General features: G+C 45.0%; 1 protein-coding gene across 1 annotated transcript in view; it reads left to right on the top strand.

Moving 5' to 3' along the window:
• TIAM1 (TIAM Rac1 associated GEF 1) overlaps positions 1-18,786 on the top strand; it is a 383,928-nt gene that overhangs the window by 334,657 nt on the left and 30,485 nt on the right. Inside the window, exons 16-19 of the mRNA XM_080799863.1 lie at positions 6,493-6,596; positions 16,810-16,989; positions 17,933-18,001; positions 18,321-18,446. Of these exons, the coding sequence (XP_080655989.1) occupies positions 6,493-6,596; positions 16,810-16,989; positions 17,933-18,001; positions 18,321-18,446 (479 nt within the window). The remainder of the gene's footprint in view (positions 1-6,492; positions 6,597-16,809; positions 16,990-17,932; positions 18,002-18,320; positions 18,447-18,786) is intronic.

Raw genomic sequence — 18,786 nt, forward strand, 5'->3', positions numbered from 1 at the left:
CTTCAGGAGGCTAGCTTGTGGTTTCTTCGCATGGAGAGTGCAGAGGTCCTAGAGGCGAAACCAGAAACTGCAGGGACACTTGGATCTTAGCCCGGAATTCGTGTCTCCCCATCTATGTCACATTCTGTTGGTTGAAGCAAGTCACAAGGCCAGCCCCAGTTCATGGGGTGGAGGAAAAGTAACACAAAAATCTGTGCCCAGAGGGTTGGGTAGAATTATCACTTTGCAAACTGTCTTCCACAAGCTACATTGCTTTTTCTCTTTCTTATTTTATTACTTTTTGTCTTCAGCTAAGGGCAGAAGCATGGAGTGTTGTAGTCGAAAAGAATACGTGCTTTAGAATCAGATAGACCGGGGCACCTGGGTGGCTCAGTCAGTTGAGTGTCTGCCTTCAGCTCGGGTCATGATATCAGGGTCTTGGGATTGAGTCCCACGTGGGGCTCCCTGCCCGGTGGAGAGCCTGCTTCTCCTTCTCCCTCTGCCCCTCCCCTGCTCATGCTCTTTCTGTCTCTCTCAGATGAATAAATAAAATCTTTAAAAAAAAAAAAAAAGAATTGTATATACCTACAGATACTGATTTGTAGAACTTCCCTTATATTCTAAATATTAACATTTTTGCTAGTTATACATTGGAGATAACTTTTATCAGTATGTGTCTTATGGCTTTTGACAAAGAATAGTTATTAATTTTAATAAAATCTGATTTTTTTTTTGTCTCATATGATTTGTGCTTTTTATATCTTATTCAAGAAACCCTTCTCTTGCCTAAAGTAACAGATGTTGTCTTCTGTATTTTCTTGTGAAAGATTTTATACTTTGGGCTATTCACATGCTTCTGATTTATATCTCCCAGGTATTGATTTTTGTGAATGGTGTATGTTAGGGTACAACTGTGTATTTTTCCATCTAAGTAATTGCTGTCATAACAACGTTTATCAGATATGCCAATCCTTTCCCTGGGATCTGCAGTGGCACATCTGCTGTATATCAGGAGGCAGGAAGGCTGTTTCTGGGCTTTTTTTTTTAAGATTTTATTTATTTATTTGACAGAGAGAGAGAGAGCACAAGTAGGAGAAGCTGCAAGGAGAAGGAGAAGCAGGCTCCCTACCCAGCAGGGAGCCTGATGTGGGGCTGGATCCCAGGACCCTGGGATCACGACCTGAGCCGAAGGCAGACGCTTAACCCACTGAGCCACCTGTTTCTGGGCTTTCTCTTCTGTTAGCCTGTTCCCTTACTAATTCTCCATTGCTTTAATGATTCTTTGGTGTTTGTTGAGACTTATGTTGTGGTCTAATGTGTAGCCTGTTTGCAGAAATTGTTGATCCTTGGGGAAAATGTACATTCACAAATTCTTGGGAACAGGGTTTGAAATATATTCATGGATCAGGCTTAATAACGATCAATACATTTTCATATTGTGACTAAACCTGCTTTGTCTGACGTTTGTCAAGTTTTCTTTAGATTGGCCGACTATATTTTCCTCCTCCTTTTACTTTTAATCTCCTGTGTCTTTGTGTTTAGATCTGTTTCTTGCATAGCGCTTGTAGGTAAGGCTTTGTTTTTTATCGTTTTGGTTTTTTAATCTAAACATAAAGTTTAAGTATCAAATTTAGTTCACTTTGCATTTATTTAGAAGATCCATGTCTTTTGACTCGTTTCTATCCCCTCATTTTGCTGGCTTTGTCTTTGCTTGGTTTTTTTCTTTTCTTTCCTGCCCTCTTTGGGCTTGAAATTTCTAAATTTCACTCTTGGTTTTATATAATCTGATTCTGTTTTAGTGGTCGCCCTTAAGATGTTAGCATGATTTCTACCATAACAAAGACCCAAGTCAGTCTTTTTGCTTCGCTCTTGAAGCATAAAATGGCCACGAAATGCTTTAAATATAATCACCTACGCCACTGTTTTAGTTGCATCTTGTATTTTTGTGACCTAGAAACCCCCCCCCCCGACCTTTTTTGGAGGGTGTGGCGTGTTATTTTACAAACTAAGACTTGCACATGTGTATATCAGCTCTTTACTATTTTATTCTATATCAGATTGTGTGTGTGTGTGTGTGTGTGTGTGTGTGTGTTTCCACCTGAAGTACAAACATACCCTATTTTACTGTGCTTTGCGGATATTGTGTGTTTTACAAATTGAGAATTTGTGGCAACCCTGCCCTGAGCAAGTCTGTTTTTGCACCACATTTCCAACAGCATTTGCTTACTTTGTGCCTCTCTATCACATTTTGGTAATTCTTGCAATATTTTAGGCTTTTTCCTCATTATTATTTGTATGGTGATCAGTAATCAGTGATTATGACTTGCTGACAGCCCAGGTGACTAGTATTTTTTAACAGTAAAGTATCTTAAATTAAGGTACATACTTTTGGGGGCACGTGGCTGGCTGAGTTGATGGGGTGTGCGACTCTTGATCTCAGGGTTGTATGTTAGAGCCCCATGCTGGGTGTAGGGATTACTTAAAAATAAAATCTTAGGGGCACCTGGGTGGCTCAGTCAGTTAAGCATCTGCCTTCAGCTCAGGTCATGATCCTGGGGTCCTGGGATGGAGCCCCACATCGGGCTCCCTGCTCAGTGGGGAGTCTGCTTCACCCTCTCCCACTCCCCCTGCTTGTGTTCCCGCTTTCGCTGTCTCTCTGTTAAATAAATAAATAAAATGTTTTTAAAAAATCTTTAAAAAAAGATATGTACTTTTTTAGACCTAATGCTATTGCACATTTAATAGACTGCAATGTAGTATAAACATAACTTTTACAAGCACTGGGAAACCAAGAAATTCATTTGACTTGCTTTGCTGTGATAGTCACTGCATCGCGGTGGTCTGGAACCCAACACACAGCATCTCCTAGGTATGCCTGTATATCCTTTTAGAGAGTTTTTTTAGGGAGCTTCTGTTTATAGCGAACTTTCTCACTCTGTTTCTCAGAGAACAATATATTCTTCTTATTGTATATTTTAGCTGGAAATACAATTCTGCGTTGGTAGTTTTAGCATTTGAAGGTTTCTGTAATTTAGGGAGGTCATGTCTTCAGATAGACCTTTTATTCTTTCTTGAACTTTTATTTTTATCTTTAAAAAAATTTTTTTTTACTTTTTATATATATTTTTTCATTATTTGGAGAATACTTTATTAGTTTCTGTAATCAAACCCATGTAGATAAGACCTTACATATTTAATACAGTGCATTACCCCTGTACAGATGGAAAAAATTATGTTTAACATTTCTAGACCAATATGGCTGTTAATTTCTATACAACGCCAACCCAACACGGTACGACTGGGATACTTTTTCCAAAGTTGACAGCACAGCTAAAGTTTCCAAATTTGTATTTTTATTTTTTATCTTTTATTTTATCTCTTGAGTGCTTTTTATGTTTTTATTTATTTATTTGTTTATTTGAGAGAGAGCACGAGCAGGGTAGAGGGGCAGAGGGAGAGGGAGAAGCAGACTCCCCACTGAGCAGGGAGTTCGATCCCAGCACCCCGAGATCATGATCGGAGCCGAAAGCAGACGCTTAACCAACTAAGGCACCCAGGGGCCCCTTGAATTTTTTTTTTTTTTTAAGATTTATTTATTTGTTTGGGGCACCAGTGTAGCTCAGTCAGTTAAGCATCTGACTTTGGCTCAGGTTGTGATCCCGGAGTCCTGGGATCGAGTCCCGTGTCATGCTTCCTCTCTCACTGTCTCTCTCTCTCTCAAATAAATAAAATCTTTAAAAAATTTGTTTATTTATTTGAGAGAGAGACAGAGAGAACAGGGGGAGGGCTGGAAGGAAGGGGAGGGAGGGTCAAGCCGACTCCACTGCTCAGTGCAGAGCCTGATCTGGGACTTGATCTCATGACCCTGAGATCATGATCTGAGATCATGACCTGAGCCAAAATCAAGGGTCAGATGCTTAACTGACTGAGCCACCCAGGCGCCCCTCTATTGAGTGTTTTATTTGAGTGGTTATAGTTATCATTTTGAAAATTCCATTAATTTATCTAATCTTTTAGGAAGTTATCTCTTTTCTTGTTCCTCTTTAAAAAATTTTTTTTGGCTGTAGTTGACATTCTATGTCTGATGACTTCGATACCATTCCTTGGGAGTCTTATTCTGTTGTTTCTTGTGTCTGCTGCTTCTCACTCAAGGGAACCTAGTTCTTCCTGGGTTTTATGATACTGGATTATGGATTTTTATTTGATCAAGCTTTATCTGTGGGCATTGTATGACGCCATCATTAAGTGTGAATTCCTCCAGAGGGATTTTGATTATGTCTTTGCTGGAGCCCTTGGAATACAAATCTGCAACAATTTTAAGGCAGTCTTTCGTCTTGAGGGTCATGGATGAAATGTTTGTGTCCTGCCAAAATCCATATATTGAAGCCTTGAGCCCCGATGTGATTGTTCTCTGGAGTTGGGGCCTTTGGGAGGTGATTAGGTGAGAGTAGGCCCCACGATGGGTGGGCAGAATCAGACAAGCTTCCTTTCCTTAGTTTGCTCCCTCCTCCCTTCCCCTGCCCTCCTCTCCCCCTCCCTTCCCTTCCTCTAGTGAATACTTTTTTTCTTTTATCTTTTTACATCTTTTTAGACCAAGGGTGTGGCCCTTCCAGGCAACCATATGAATGTGGGAGAATCAGTTCTAAATCTCCAGCCCTTACAGACCGGATGCCTGTTTTCAGTGTCATGTCTTTACAGTTGAAACCAGAGTCTCCAGGGCACTGGTTCCCAAGCCGGGACACGGCTGCTATGGGGAAATGTGTGGGTGCATTTTTCTTGGCACAGAAAGCGGGGGCTGCTAATTGTATCTACTGCCACCGAGTGTTTGTATTTATAGCCACCGAGTTAACTAAGCTTCTTTCTTTGACTGTTGCTACCATATGATAGAGGGAGCAAGTTATTAGAAAATCCTAAAGCTGGGGCACCTGGGTGGCACAGTCAGTCGGGCGTCCGACTCTTGGTTTCTGCTCAGGTTGTGATCGCAGGGTCGTGGGAATGAGCTCTGTGCCGGTCTCTGTGCTTGGCGTGGGAGTCTGCTTGGGATTCTCTCTCTCCCTCTCCCTTTGCCCCTCCCCACCATGTATGGCAACCCCCCCCCCCCATAAATTAATAAATCTTTAAAAAAAAAAAGAAAAAGAAAATTCTAGAACCAGGGCAAAAGGAGGACATGGATGGAAACTTCCATCTAGGTTGTATTCCCTTCATTGGTGCTTCATTGCAGAGCAGGACAGGGGACTGAAGGATGCAACGTTGGAGCCCAGGTGTGTGTGTAGAGGTCAGCTTCCTCCTTGTTTTATGGCCAACTTTGAACCTGAACAGAAAGTGATGCCAAGGAGAGGATGACTCTGATAGTGTCACTGGAGAAGGTAGCCTGTTCGCAAACAGGCTTTCATCCAAAGAGTCAGAAAGTGGCTCCTTCTCTCTGATTTTTCTGTCTTGCCCGTTTGTATCGCAGTGATGTCGTCCCTGATCCGGGTTTGTAAATGTCTTGGAGCCTCGCTAGTCCAGGCATGGTGCCTGCACAGTATTGACTGGTATCATCTTGGGGCTTGTAAGAAATGAGGAAGTTTCTCCAGCCCCGAACCTGTTGAATCTGGATCTGCAGAGCGGGATCCTGTGGGGCCTGGGTGTTCTTTACGTTTGAGCAGCCCGCCGGGGGACGGTGACTGTGATGCTCTTTTTCTTCACCTTTTTTTTTTTTTTAAAGATTTTATTTATTTATTTGACAGAGAGAGATCACAAGTAGGCAGAGAGGCAGGCAGAGAGGAGGAAGCAGGCTCCCCGCTGAGCAGAGAGCCCGATGTGGGGCTCGATCCCAGGACCCTGAGATCATGACCCCAGCTGAAGTCAGAGGCTTTAACCCACTGAGCCACCCAGGCGCCCCTTTTTCTTCACCTTTGCATGGAATATGGTGGGAAGTATGGAAGCCTGGGGTTAACCTTTACAGTTTGCCAGACTTTTGCAAATACAGACCTCACACACACTAGGACTGAATGTTTATTGTCCTTGGGTCCACCTCCAAATACCATCATGTGGGAGGAGGTTAGGGCTTCAACATAAAATACAGCTATGTATTATAAAATTTATTTGTTTTTGAAGATTTTATTTTATTTATTTATTTGACAGACAGAGATCACAAGTAGGCAGAGAGGCAGGCAGAGAGAGAGGAGGAAGCAGGCTACCCGCAGAGCAGAGAGCCCGATATGGGGCTTGATCCCAGGACCCTGGGATCATGACCTGAGACGAAGGGAGAGGCTTTAACCCACTGAGCCACCCAGGCGCTCCTAAAATTAAAAAAATATATATATATATGTACTATCATATAAAAATAATAGTAGTAACAATAAACACAGCAACACACGTACTGAGCCAAGATCGTGGAGCTCACACTTGGAGGGTCTAACAGTGTATACACGTGTCAGGGGCCTGGCCCTGGGCCCCCCTTGCACAGGCCTGGCGTTTGGCAGCTGTTCTCCATGCTGACCCATATTTTCTTCTGATTTCATCTTGCAGGACACGGGCTCTGCAGCGAGCAGGGCAGTAGCGCCGAGACCGCTCTGGAGGAGACCGAGGGGCCGGACTTGGAATCCTCAGATGAAACTGATCACAGCAGCAAGGTGAGAGATTCTCATTTTCACGTCCCACGTGTCGAGCCCCCGAAGAGTCACAGCTGACACGTCACCTTTGCAGCTGTGTGTGGTTAGAAGGCCTCTCCGTGGGACCGGGCGCTTTTACCTCTGAGATGTCACTAAGATACGAAATCCCAATTACAGCCTCGGTAACCAACCTATACGTGCGAATACAGGGCAGAAATCAGCTTTAGTGAGTTCACATCTCGTTTCCCCTGTTTCCCTCTTACATTTCCATCTATGTTGGAAGAAATAGCATCCAAGATGTGTGTGGCTGGGCCAGATAGACTTGCCATGCCATGCATGGTTTCTGTATGATCTGTGTTTGGTTCTAGTAAAACATGAGCGGTTTTTACACGAAAGAGGAAGAAACGACCCTTTTCTGTTTTCACACAGCATGTCCCTCCGTTGTTCGAGGCCTGTCAGAAAGCCCTTCTTCTCACTCTTTGGTGGAAGGCCATGAATTTGTTTTCCGTAATTCATCGTGCTTTTATCCCCCTTCATGAAGAGTTCTATGGTTCCGTAGCCTGTTCTCAGCACACTCTCCAAAGTACAACAGTTTAAAAACTTGGTGTTACCTCCATGCAGAGACCCTTCCCCGGCAAAAGTACTTGTACGTGATTCTGTTTCCTTTTTTTCTTTTTTTTTTAAGATTTTATTTATTTATGAGAGAGAGAGAGAGAGCATGAGCAGGGGGGGAGGGGCAGAGGGAGAAGCAGGCTCCCTGCTGAGTAGGGAGCCCGGTGTGGCTCCATCCCAGGACCCTGGGATCATGACCCGAGCCGAAGGCAGCCGCTTAACCAGCTGAGCCACCCAGGGACCCCGCGTGATTCGTGATTCCGTTTCTGTATTTATTCACCTTTCCCAGCGTTGCTGACATATGTATGTGGAACCCTCTACCCACCTTTCTTTGGTTTGACATTTACCACTTTCTCTGATCAAATCGTGTAACTTTAAATTATACCTTTGTTTTCCCTTTTGCAGTGTCAGGGTGATTCTTGCCTTTGCCCAGTGATTGGATGATGGGGTGGGCGGGGGTGTCAAATAACATGACTTAGGAGAGCATGTTGGTCATGGAAATGTGCTATTCAAATATGAACCATTATTTTAAAAACCTGCATTTCTGTGTGTGCGCGCCTACGCTTGACTATCTTCAGCATCACGTTTACCCCAGGTGTGTTTCTTTGATCATCATAGATAGGATCACCCTTCTCTGTGTCCTAAGTTGAGCACAGTATAAAATTTAATATTTGAGAGTAATTTTGATAATTATAAAAGGCTTTTATATTGTTGGTTGTTAATTAAAACACAGATGAATGGAAATGTACACATTTCATTTAAAGCCAAAAGAGACAAGCAGAAACTTGCTTAAACTTACCTTTTAGGTGTGTGGCCCTTACTTTACTCTTAGACACTTGGGGGAGGGACAGGCCCCCTCCAGAGAAATTCAGTATTTCCAAACTGAGGTAAGATACTTGGAAGGGTATTTATTAAGTCATTTTGTTATTGAACTTAAAAATGTTAATTCTCAGTTTCTAATTTAATTTAGGAGTACAGCTATTTTTCCTATACCTAAAACCTTTATTTCTGAATACTTTTTAAGTTGGGTCATTTTTACCTCACTGTAATAGGCCAGTGTTCTCATTCCTTGTGGATTTTGAGATTGTTTTCATTTGAAATTTTGTGAGTCATGAGGTCCTAAACAGGGTCCTCTATAATATTCGGTCTGGCAGCAGAGAGGAAGGAGGCGGCCCCAGAGTTTTGTTGAACTGCCCTTGGATACCTTTCTGGCTTTGGGGTTCTTTCTCCAGAGAAACACATCTGGAGCAGACAGGGTCAGATGCAGGAACAGAACACCGCGTCCCTGGATTTCACTGTGGAAATGCATGGCGGCTCTCACAAAACAGAATGTCTTCAAAATTGTCATTGACAAGTTTGGGTTATGATCAGTACTTTTTTTTTTTTTTTTAAGATGTTATTTATTTATTTATTTGTCAGAGAGAGAGAGAGCGAGCGAGCACAGGCAGGCAGAGAGGCAGGCAGAGGGAGAGAGAGAAGCAGGCTCCCTGCTGAGCAAGGAGCCCGATGTGGGACTCGATTCCAGGACCCTGGGATCATGACCTGAGCCGAAGGTGCCGGCTTAACCCACTGAGCCACCCAGGTGTCCTGATATCAGTACTTTTAAAGCTAGTACAGTGACCTGTGCTAAAACCATCAGTTCGTATTTGTTTTCACTAGGTTGGGGAGCACTGATTCTGTACCCAAAAATAAGCCCTAGTTTTGATTCGACTCACATTTTATCTTCTTTATTTGAACTGCTTTGTCATGCAGCCCAAGTTAGTTAACTAAATTGTCCTTCAATGAGTTAATGTCTCACTTTGGATATTTGGAAGCAAAAAACTTAAATTGAGCAAATAGTTCTTGGAGTCTGGGTCCTACTGTGTATTTTTTTTTTTTTTTTAAGATTGTATTTATTTGAGAGAGAAAGAAAGAGAGCACACAGCTGGCGGGGAGGGGCAGAGGCAGAGGGAGAGGGGGAAGCAGACTCCCTGTTTCCAGGACCCTGGGATCATGACCTGAGCTAAAGGAAGGTGCTTAATGGACTGAGCCACCCAGGCACCACGCCCCTACCCCCCACCCCACACCACTGTGTATTCTTAATAGTAAATGAGAGCTAACACTTACTTAGTATCTTGTATATATTGGGCACTATTCATATTAACTTATCTCATCCTCACAATACTTCTCAGAGAGAAATACTATTATTCCCTCTATTTCATAGGTAATGACATTGGAACAGAGAGGTTAGCAACTCAGTGAAAGTCACACAGCTTGGAGATGGCAAAACCAGGCCTCATGTTGTTACTACTAAAACTAACCTTCTGACCAGATTGGTTAAAGTCTGGTGTTAAATACCTGGTTTCGGGAAAACGAAGAATCAATTAGTACACTATGTCAGTCAATTAGACATGTACTCATGAACCACTTACATATTTTCTTAATGCATAACCCTTCTGGGTGTATTTCTTTTATGATTTAAAGTAAGAGCGAGCACATATCTTGAATTTCTTGATCAAGATTAAATATATTTTTTTAAGATTTTATTTATTTATTTGACAGAGATCACAGGTAGGCAGAGAGGCAGGCAGAGAGAGAGGAAGGGAAGCAGGCTCCCTGCTGAGCAGAGAGCATGATGATGCTGTGATGTGGGGCTCAATCCCAGGACCCTGGGATCATGACCTGAGCAGAGGCAGAGGCTTTAACCCACTGAACCACCCAGGCGCCCCAAGATTACATATTTTTGGACACATCTCCTAGATCAGTCCTTTTTCTTGAGAACAAACTGCACATTAATTTTTAAGTCACGAGCTGCCTATAGCCAAGGAAGGATGATTTAGCCTTACTTTGAATGCGCGTAAAAGTAAATAAATAGTAAAAGTAAATAAAGCAGACCGATCAAGGAGTGAAATGAAATAAGCAATCCTTTTTTTTTTTTTTTAATCCCTGCTGCATCTGGGAGGCCTGTTGATTTTTTTGTTTGTTTAATATTTTTGCTCTTCTTCCTAAATGAGTTGCTTTATGAAGTAATGGGCAGAATTAAGAGAATGCAGGTTGGAGCATTATGTGTTTTTTGACTTTTTTTTTTTTTTTTTAAATAACAGCTTTTGCTTCTCCCAGCCTTTTGGGGTTCTGCAAGTAGGTGATTGCAGGCTTGCTGAGAGAGCACTGGTGGCCCCGGAAAGTGCCATCTGTGGGGTGGGGGTGGAGGTGGGGGTGGGGCTCCCACCCTGCAGGGGCAGTCTAGCAGTCTTTCTCTTTGTGAGCCACCTCCTTCCTCTTGTGACCGTGGGTGACAGCCTCCAAGGGGCCTCCTCCACTCTGGTCACTTGTTTCTCCGCTTCTAATTGAAAACTCTTGTCTCTGGAAGTGAATGCTAATGAGCTCCCGGCTGTCCTGTTCTGCATTCCAAGCCCCCTGGCAGCTGTGATTTTGTTTTCCACTTAGCAAATGTATTAGAATAATTTTCAGAACATTTCCATTCAGAAAGCCATCTTTTTTTTCTTTTTCATCCCAATTGGGATTGTCTCAGAAATGTCTGCTTTTAGTAACAAAGCATTCGCAGAAAATGTGAAAACATAAACTGTTCAAAAAAAATAAAGCGTGTTTTGATTTGATGTTATGTTATGTTATGTTATTTTTCTTAGTGCCTGCTCCCGACTCAGCGAGGAGTGTCTTCCAAGTTGTCGGAGCCGGCGGGGGTTAGTATCCCTGTGCAGTGGAATGACGCTGGCCAATCAGCTGATCTCGGTCCGCAGAGCAGAGACGCTCCCATCCTGGGCAGGCTTTTTCTGCTTTGTGTTCTGGTCTCTTTTGGTTCTCCCTTTCTGGAACTTTTGTTGTTGAGCCCGGTGACATCAAAGCATGAATTCTTGTCCATGAGTTAGCCTTTGACACCATCCCAGAGGCCACTGCCGGGAGGGAGGGAGGGCGGGCGGGCGGGGGTGGGGGGTGCTCTGCGGGGCCGCTGTCCTGTCCCTGTTGAGATGCGGCAGGAGCCGGCACGGGCTCTCTGTACGAGAGGATGCTCCCTTGGGGACTGGAAGGCGTTTGGCGCTCTCGGGGTATTTTAAGAAACTTCTGCTTCTGTGCGGAACACGTCAGGTGGTAGAATTACCATGAGAATATATTCCTGACGATGTCTGCCCTGTGGAAAATAAAGCGCAAGCCCAGGATCGAAAACAATGACAAGTCCGGTGACTCTGTGTATCAGACCCTTCATCTGGTGAGCACGTTTGAATTCTGTGTTGCTGACCTTGTGTGTGTGATGACTTTCCAGCTGAATTGCTTTCCAGTCCAGAGCAGGGTGATTATGCGTGTCCCGCTTCCCCCTGATTGCTTCCTTTTACCTTCCGGATCCCCTTGTTGATAAAGGATAGATAGTTTAGCACGGGGGAGGGGTGGGCACCGGTCGTTGGTGTGAAGTCGAATTTGCCTAGAACCTTCACGTTTGTCTCTTTGTTCATTCTTAAATGGCATAAAGATGGATGATGTATTTCTGAAACTGAGGAATTCTTCTCCTTTCTTTTGGTGGTTGAGATTTCGAGTGTGTTTGTATGATGTGTGTGGCAGATCTCCCGATCCCTGCCCCAGCCTGGGTCGCCTGAATGGTCATCAGGCATTTCTGGAAGAAGGATGTTCACCTTGGCCTCCTAGAAAGTTTTAAGTGTTTCTGACTTTATTTCTGCTTACTTGAGAAGGAGATGGGGTTAGAAGTGTTGGCTCAGGGGTTGTGTTCATGGTTTAACGTCCACTGACTTGGATTGTACATGTCAGTCCCTAGAGTAAATGCTGAGTCCCTGGTCAGAAAATCTGGTGGGTTAATGAAAAGGAATAATTCAACCAAACCCAATGAAACTTTTTAGTGGTTCGGTATTAATATTGGAGTCTGTCCACCATTCGATTTTGTGTCATAATGAAGCTTGAAATTCGGCAGTGAGTACACCTGATGGATCCAACTAAGCCTTCGTCCTTCTTGGATGTTTCTTCTTCAACGTCTGTTCCAAAGGAGACAGAGAAGGGGATGGAAAATGATAGGGACTACCATTGTAGGCAGTGGCCTCTGAAATTAATAGAAAACATGACTTTGGTGTTTGGCTCCCAAAAAGCTTAAGTAAAGGTTTTAAGAATTGAGGCCACTCTGGCCCCTTTTAAATCTGTGGGATGTGTTAAATCGGTCAGACTTAAAGGACAGTTTTAGAACTCTGAACTCATCTCGGGATAGAAATTGCCTTTAGTGGTTGCATAACAGGAAACCTTTAAACAGCTGGGTAGCTTGAGTCAATAGTGTGTCCTTAAAAGCCTCCCCCCCTTCTTTTTGTACTTTCTTTTCATCTTCCACAGGAAGAAAGCGATATTATAAACACGGAGCTTCACGCTGGCCTCAGTAAAGTGGCCCATTTCCTCCTGGAATCGTGTACTCTGCTCTGCACGTTGGTGGGATCATTCTTAGGTCTGACAGTGGAAGGGCCCCACTACCTCGAACGGTTTTAAACCGGCAGCCCTCAAAGGCCCGAAAGTGCTTTTCTGTTTCCAGGGTGACCGATGGCTGTCCTCCCGTGGCGAGAGGTTTGCACTTCTCCCATCGCAGAAGCCTTGACCGTCTCCTCCTTCTCAGCAGCATTTCGCGGTCGGTCCCAGTTCCAGGAAACTTGGCTTTGAGGAGTGTGTGGAGCACCTCCCACGGCAGCCACCTTTCTAGGCATCTCTGGCTGCAGAGCTCGGTGGAGAATAAAGAGGACGGCGCAGGACGCTCTGCCACTGAGCGAGGGGAGCCCTGCACCCCTCGTACGCCCTACATCATGGCCAGGCTACCCAGAGAAGGTCTCCGAGGGTCTTGATGCAAGAAAGTCGGGCCACAGTATATAGGGCCAGTTGGGACTTAGAAGGTGGGGCCACAACAGGTAAAATCTCTGCATTGGTGCTATTTTAGAAGAGGCCCCGCATTTCATACTTTCTCCACCCTTTCTTCCTGCATTTCAGACTTCCTTCTAGGGATGTTTTTTGGGGTAATAGTTTAGTAAGACAGAATTCTCAAACTTGATGACATCATTTTAATGGCTTCCAAGTAAAAATTTCATTAAGAGCCTTGCAAAACCTGCTGTGACAATATGCATTGTAGCTTAGAATTCTTTTATTCTTTATTTAAATAACATGTAATCGAGAGTGAAGAAATTATGTCCCTGTTGAGATTCTGTGCCTGTTCCTTGGCAAGTTTAATACCTTGGAGGACAGGGTTGCCCGTGTTGAGATGGCTTTGCCTCATCTCCATGTAAGAGAGCCCCTGGCTAACTTTATCCTGCGTTTAGGGTTGTGTCTAATAAGGAAAGGATGGCTAAGGCTTTGAACTCTCAGAAGGGGATTTCAGGAAATTTGAGGGTGTCCCTGGGATGCTCAGTTATAGGTTGCTTTTCCTACACTCCAGAACTTGGCTCAGAGACGAAGAATGATGAGCAGGCTGGATGTTTGGGAATGAGGTCAGGTAGGATGTGGCTTTAGGTTTAGAGACAAAAGCCCTAGCCTACATCCCACCGACCTCTAGCTATCCCCTTGGGCCTGCTTAATGAACATAACGACGCCAGGCCTTAGAAGTGGTGAACTTCACACAAAGTCAGAAACTCTACTCACGCTCTTACACATGGAAACCTCAGAGCACTGATGGTGAAACAGAGGGAATGAAAACCTAGAACATCCATGCCATACCTCCCACTGTTAAACACAGATACAGGTGAGGATGGCAGCAGGTCAGTGTGATGAGAATTAGGAGCGCAAAGAGAAGCATCTTCTGGAATTTCCTGCCTTTACTATGTGCACGAGTCCCCAGGTTGTAACTTTGGCCCATCCTCAAAGTATGGGGGACCCTCTGTGTACTCTGTGAGGACATTAGATTTCCCAAGGCAACTGGTCGAAATGATAACATCGTAGAAAGGCGTATCGTGTCTCCAATGGGAATGAAGTGGCGGATTTACTTATCATGAGGAGTAGCGTTGATGTTCATCTGCGTATACAGATGATGAGAAAAGCATTGTGTAACTGAAGGTGCCAGTTAGATGTTTGTTGTGTTACGTTCCTCCGCAGGATGTGGAATTGGAGCCATAAAGGCCAGCTGGACAAAGCTGGGGGCCAGGGCTGTCAGTTGTCAGTCATTCTCATCAGCTGTCCACGGGATTTTCGTTCTGGTGAGGGGTACCGCGCTCCCCTCCCACCATCATCGTGTCTATGTTATAATGCAGTGACTTATTGTGGTTATCACTGGATCATTTAAAAGATGTGTGAGCATTTTTGTTACAACAGGTCACGGGTCTTCCGTGCCTGTGGAATTTGTAAGACAGAGCCACGTTCCACCGTATGTTTAAGAGTGACAAGCTAGTAGAATACTAACATAACTAAATACAACTGGTTGATTTCTACAGCAACAAGCTTTGATGAAATTCTTTTTTAGCAGCCTTATTAAGATAGAATTCACGTATCATAATGCAATTCAGGCCATTTTGGTGAGTGTTTTCGTTAGCCACCGGAGGGAGAATTCTGTGTGGGGATGTCTGGACCACTGACTCCATGGACAACAGTGATCAGTGCACCTGAGAGGTGACTAAAACCCTCTGGCGCATAGACTAGGGTTAGTGCTAGCAACGCAGAAGCTATGGTCCTTGTAAGAGAACTGAAACAGGCGCGCCTGGGCGGAACGGTTGGTTGAGAATCCGCCTCTTGGTTTCAGCCTGGGTCGTGATCTCGGGGTCCGGGGATTGAGCCCCGCATCGGACTCCATGCTGCATGAGACTCTCCCACCGTCTTCCTCTGCCCCTCCCCACAAGAAATAAATAAATCTTAAAAAAAAAAAAAAGACAAAGAAATAACCATTGGGTAGTTATTCCTGGGTTATTCCTGAGTGGCTCAGTGGGTAAAGCCTCTGCCTTCAGCTCTGGTCATGATCTCGGGGTCCTGGGATGGAGCCCCGCATCGGGCTCTCTGCTCAGCGGGGAGCCTGCTTCCCCCTCTCTCTCTGCCTGACTCTCTGTCTACTTGTGATCTCTCTCTGTCAAATAAATAAATAAATAAAATCTTTAATTTAAAAAAAAGAAAGAAAGAACCATTATGTGGATTTGGGTCCTGGCTCTCCTCCTTGCTGTCATGGCATTGTTGTGAATGCGTCCTTGTTAGGTTCTGATTTCCCAAGTCCTTGTACTGCCTTGGTTCCAGGCTCCGTTCTCTTTGAGATGTGCCACGGAGGGGAAGGCATGTTAACGTTGGCTGCCCTTTTTCCTCTGTGATTAAGGGATTGCCCCCCACGGAGTACCCTTGGTTTTAGCCCCTCTGCTCTGCCTAATGCCAGCCTTGACTTTCAGCTCTGGGTAGCAACTGCTGCTTTGGGGAGGATGTTTGCATGTTCTTCCCAGGGAGGCGGGTGAGAGAAGAAATAATTCTTCGCAGCCGTGTTTGCTGGGAATGCTGTGGCGGGGGGGGGGATGGGTTAGATGGTGGAAGTGAGGGAGAGGAGGTTGGGCAGGCAGCCTGCCTTCAGGGAGCTCTCCAGCGAGCATTTGTAGGGTGGTACATTTGGGCAAAGAGTAATAAACTCGACTTTGTGCCATAAAATGGCCTCTGCAGGCATCCCAGCCAGAGCTTTAAGCAGTTCGCGGGCCCGTCCCCTCCTGGAGGTCCTGGCTGGGCTGATCTGGAGGGCGCGCTGGGATGCCTGCCAGGTGTTGGCTATATGCAGCTCGGGGACTCGGGCTCCAGGCCTAATTCCTCGGGGTTTTCAGCAGCCCGCCTGCCACCGTGCTTTGGAGAACTCTTTTGCATAACTGGGAAAGTGGCAATTTTAGAATCCTAGAACCCGAAACTTCTACCTGAGTCATCCTGGACAGAAAATCGGTGGAGGCCGAGCTCCCCAACTGAAGCCTTGTTCAGGGCCCTGCAGCTTTTATTTCCAGAGACAGGAGGTATCTTTCTGCTTAGAGAAGCTGGAGAGACAGAAACTGGGTTTTGGGTTTTTTTTTTTTCCCTTCTTAAAATATATCGGGCTACCGTTATCTAGAAAGTTGCCTTCGGGCCAGTTTTTAACAAAGCCAGAAAGACTCTTAGCTTCTAAAATAATTTTCCACCATTGTAAAGTAAGTATAGTTTACTTAAGTGGGGGCTGTGATAATTAGCCTTGTATTTGGGGTGAAATGCATTTAATTTTTCGGTATCTCCATCTCCTTATTGTAAGCTTCTTGCAGGGTATTTATGAACACAGGCTTTGGTCCACACTGCCTGGTTCAAATCCCAGCTCTGGCAGTTTCGAGCTCCGCAAGAGCTGTGCAATCTCAGATGAGTTGCTTAACCTCTCTGGGCCTCCTCTGTCTCAGCTGTTTCGCAGGAATGCTAAGAGCCTTTACTTACCGTGTGGGAGGATTAAATACATCAGACAAGTGGCTGGCATGTGGTGAGCACTCAGAATATGTCAGCAATTGTCCTTATGGGTGTTTTGAGCGTTCAGCGAGCTCTCCTACGTGTGGAGCCGTCTGAGGGAAGGCGCGATGTGATTCACGTGTGGCGGCTCATTAACCAGAAGGACACCTTTAGGTGGAACAGATGTCAGCCAGGTCTCTCTCGTGAGAGGTAACTTCATCTGCCTTGCCTTTTAAACTGTGCTCCGAAGAGCACGGAACAGGTGGCCGCGTTCTGCCGCAGTCTGCATGAGATGAACCCCTCTGACCCCAGCCCGTCTCCCCAGGAAGCCACCGGGCCTCAGCTGGCCACCATGAGGCAGCTCACGGACGCCGACAAGCTGCGCAAAGTGATCTGCGAGCTCCTAGAGACGGAGCGCACCTACGTGAAAGTACGTCTCGCTGGTCTACCCTCCCTCCCCGCAGGGTCTGCCCTCGTGCCTCATTTCGAAGGAGGGGCGTTGTGGGTTACGCTGTGTTTGGGCTCCTGGGGAATCTGGCATTTCTTCTGAACATTCGGATCTCCCACGTCGTAAGGAAGCACATCAATTCTTAGAGCAATTCCTTGACATTTATAATTGATCGACGGGGAAGGGAGATGATGGTGAATATTCCGTGAGCCTCTGACCTTTCTAAATCTGTTGTTGAGCTAATACTACAATTGAATTTAGGTTTTGAAAGATTTAAAGGTATTATTTTCGGTATCTAAGTTGAGTCTAGGCAGAAGGGTATCCGTTTTCTTTTAATTCTCCCTTGTGTTCAGGTATTTAGTTGTATTCCTATCACTACGTAAGTTATTCCTGTGTAATTTGTAATGTCTATATGATACATATAACTAATAACACATGCTTTCTACATACATTATAATGCATACATTGTAATACATTCCTAGGACTGTGATAATTATCTATTCCCGTAACTATATAATTTAGTTATAGGTCACAACAGTGTGATCTCTTTTTAATGATCTATTTTAGTCTTGAACTCAGGGGTCAGCAAATTCTGGCCCTAAGGCCAAATCCAGCGTCCGGCCTGTTTTGACAAATAAAGTTTTATTGGAACACAGCCACGTGCATTCATTTATGTGTTGTCTGTCCTGTAACAGGAAGCAGTTCTCCCTGTTACAGCAGCAGAGTAACGCAGTTGTGACAGGGGCCACGTGGCCTGCAGAGTCAAAAATTGTTCCCAAAAAGGTTGGCTCACTCCTGCTTTAAGGGAACTGAAGGACCTCATGACTGTAATGTTAGCATTTGGGACATAGTCTGTTTTTTTTTAACCCTTTAGTTTCCTGCTAGTCTTTTAGAGATGCTAATGAGATATCCTTTTGACCCGTAGGACTTAAACTGTCTCATGGAGAGATACCTAAAACCTCTTCAAAAAGAAACTTTCCTCACCCAAGATGAGGTATGGTGGAAATTGTCTTAACTTTGTGTGTCGTGCTGCAGCTTGACTTGGTGAAGAGGAAGGAATGAGGCACACGTGCAGGACTGAAAACACTGGGAATTCGCTCAGTTGTAATAACTAGATCAGAGGGTTGCGAGTTACGCTCTTGGCTTGTACCCTGAGAGTAAGGAGCGTCACCACCCCCTGCCCTGCCCCCACCCCGTGCGCTCATGATCTTAACTGAGACATAGTGATAGAGAAACGTTGACATCAGAAGCAGATAAGGGTTTCTGAACACCAGTGAAATAGGGGGTAGCCTAAATTCTTCTTCATTTTCCAGCTTGATGTGCTCTTTGGAAATCTAACCGAAATGGTAGAGTTTCAAGTAGAATTTCTGAAAACTCTAGAAGATGGAGTGAGGCTGGTACCCGATTTGGAAAAGCTTGAGAAAGTCGATCAGTTCAAGGTAAGTCCTCCAATGGATGTCAGGCTGCCTCCTCCCGTCATGGGTGGATTATTCTGTAGGTCAAGTGGAACCTCGGAGAACACATCGCGGGGGGCAGAGGCTCCCTCTGGTACGTTCTTGTGCTCGTGGTGTTGGGTCTTCATTGGACCTCCTGTGGGGTCTGTTCCTGAGGGGATTCTGAGATGGGAACCTTGTCTGGCTAAGGTGACACTGGAACTTGCAGGAAACTGATGCCCCTGCTGGCTTCTACTCTGGAAGGTAGACCAACCTTGACCTTTTGTTCGGTTGACGTGCAGCCCTTTAATTCTTGCTATTAGCAGATGAGACTAGCACCCTCGGT

The sequence above is a fragment of the Martes martes genome, assembly GCF_963455335.1.
Source record: "Martes martes genome assembly, chromosome: 1".
Lineage (NCBI taxonomy): Eukaryota > Metazoa > Chordata > Mammalia > Carnivora > Mustelidae > Martes > Martes martes.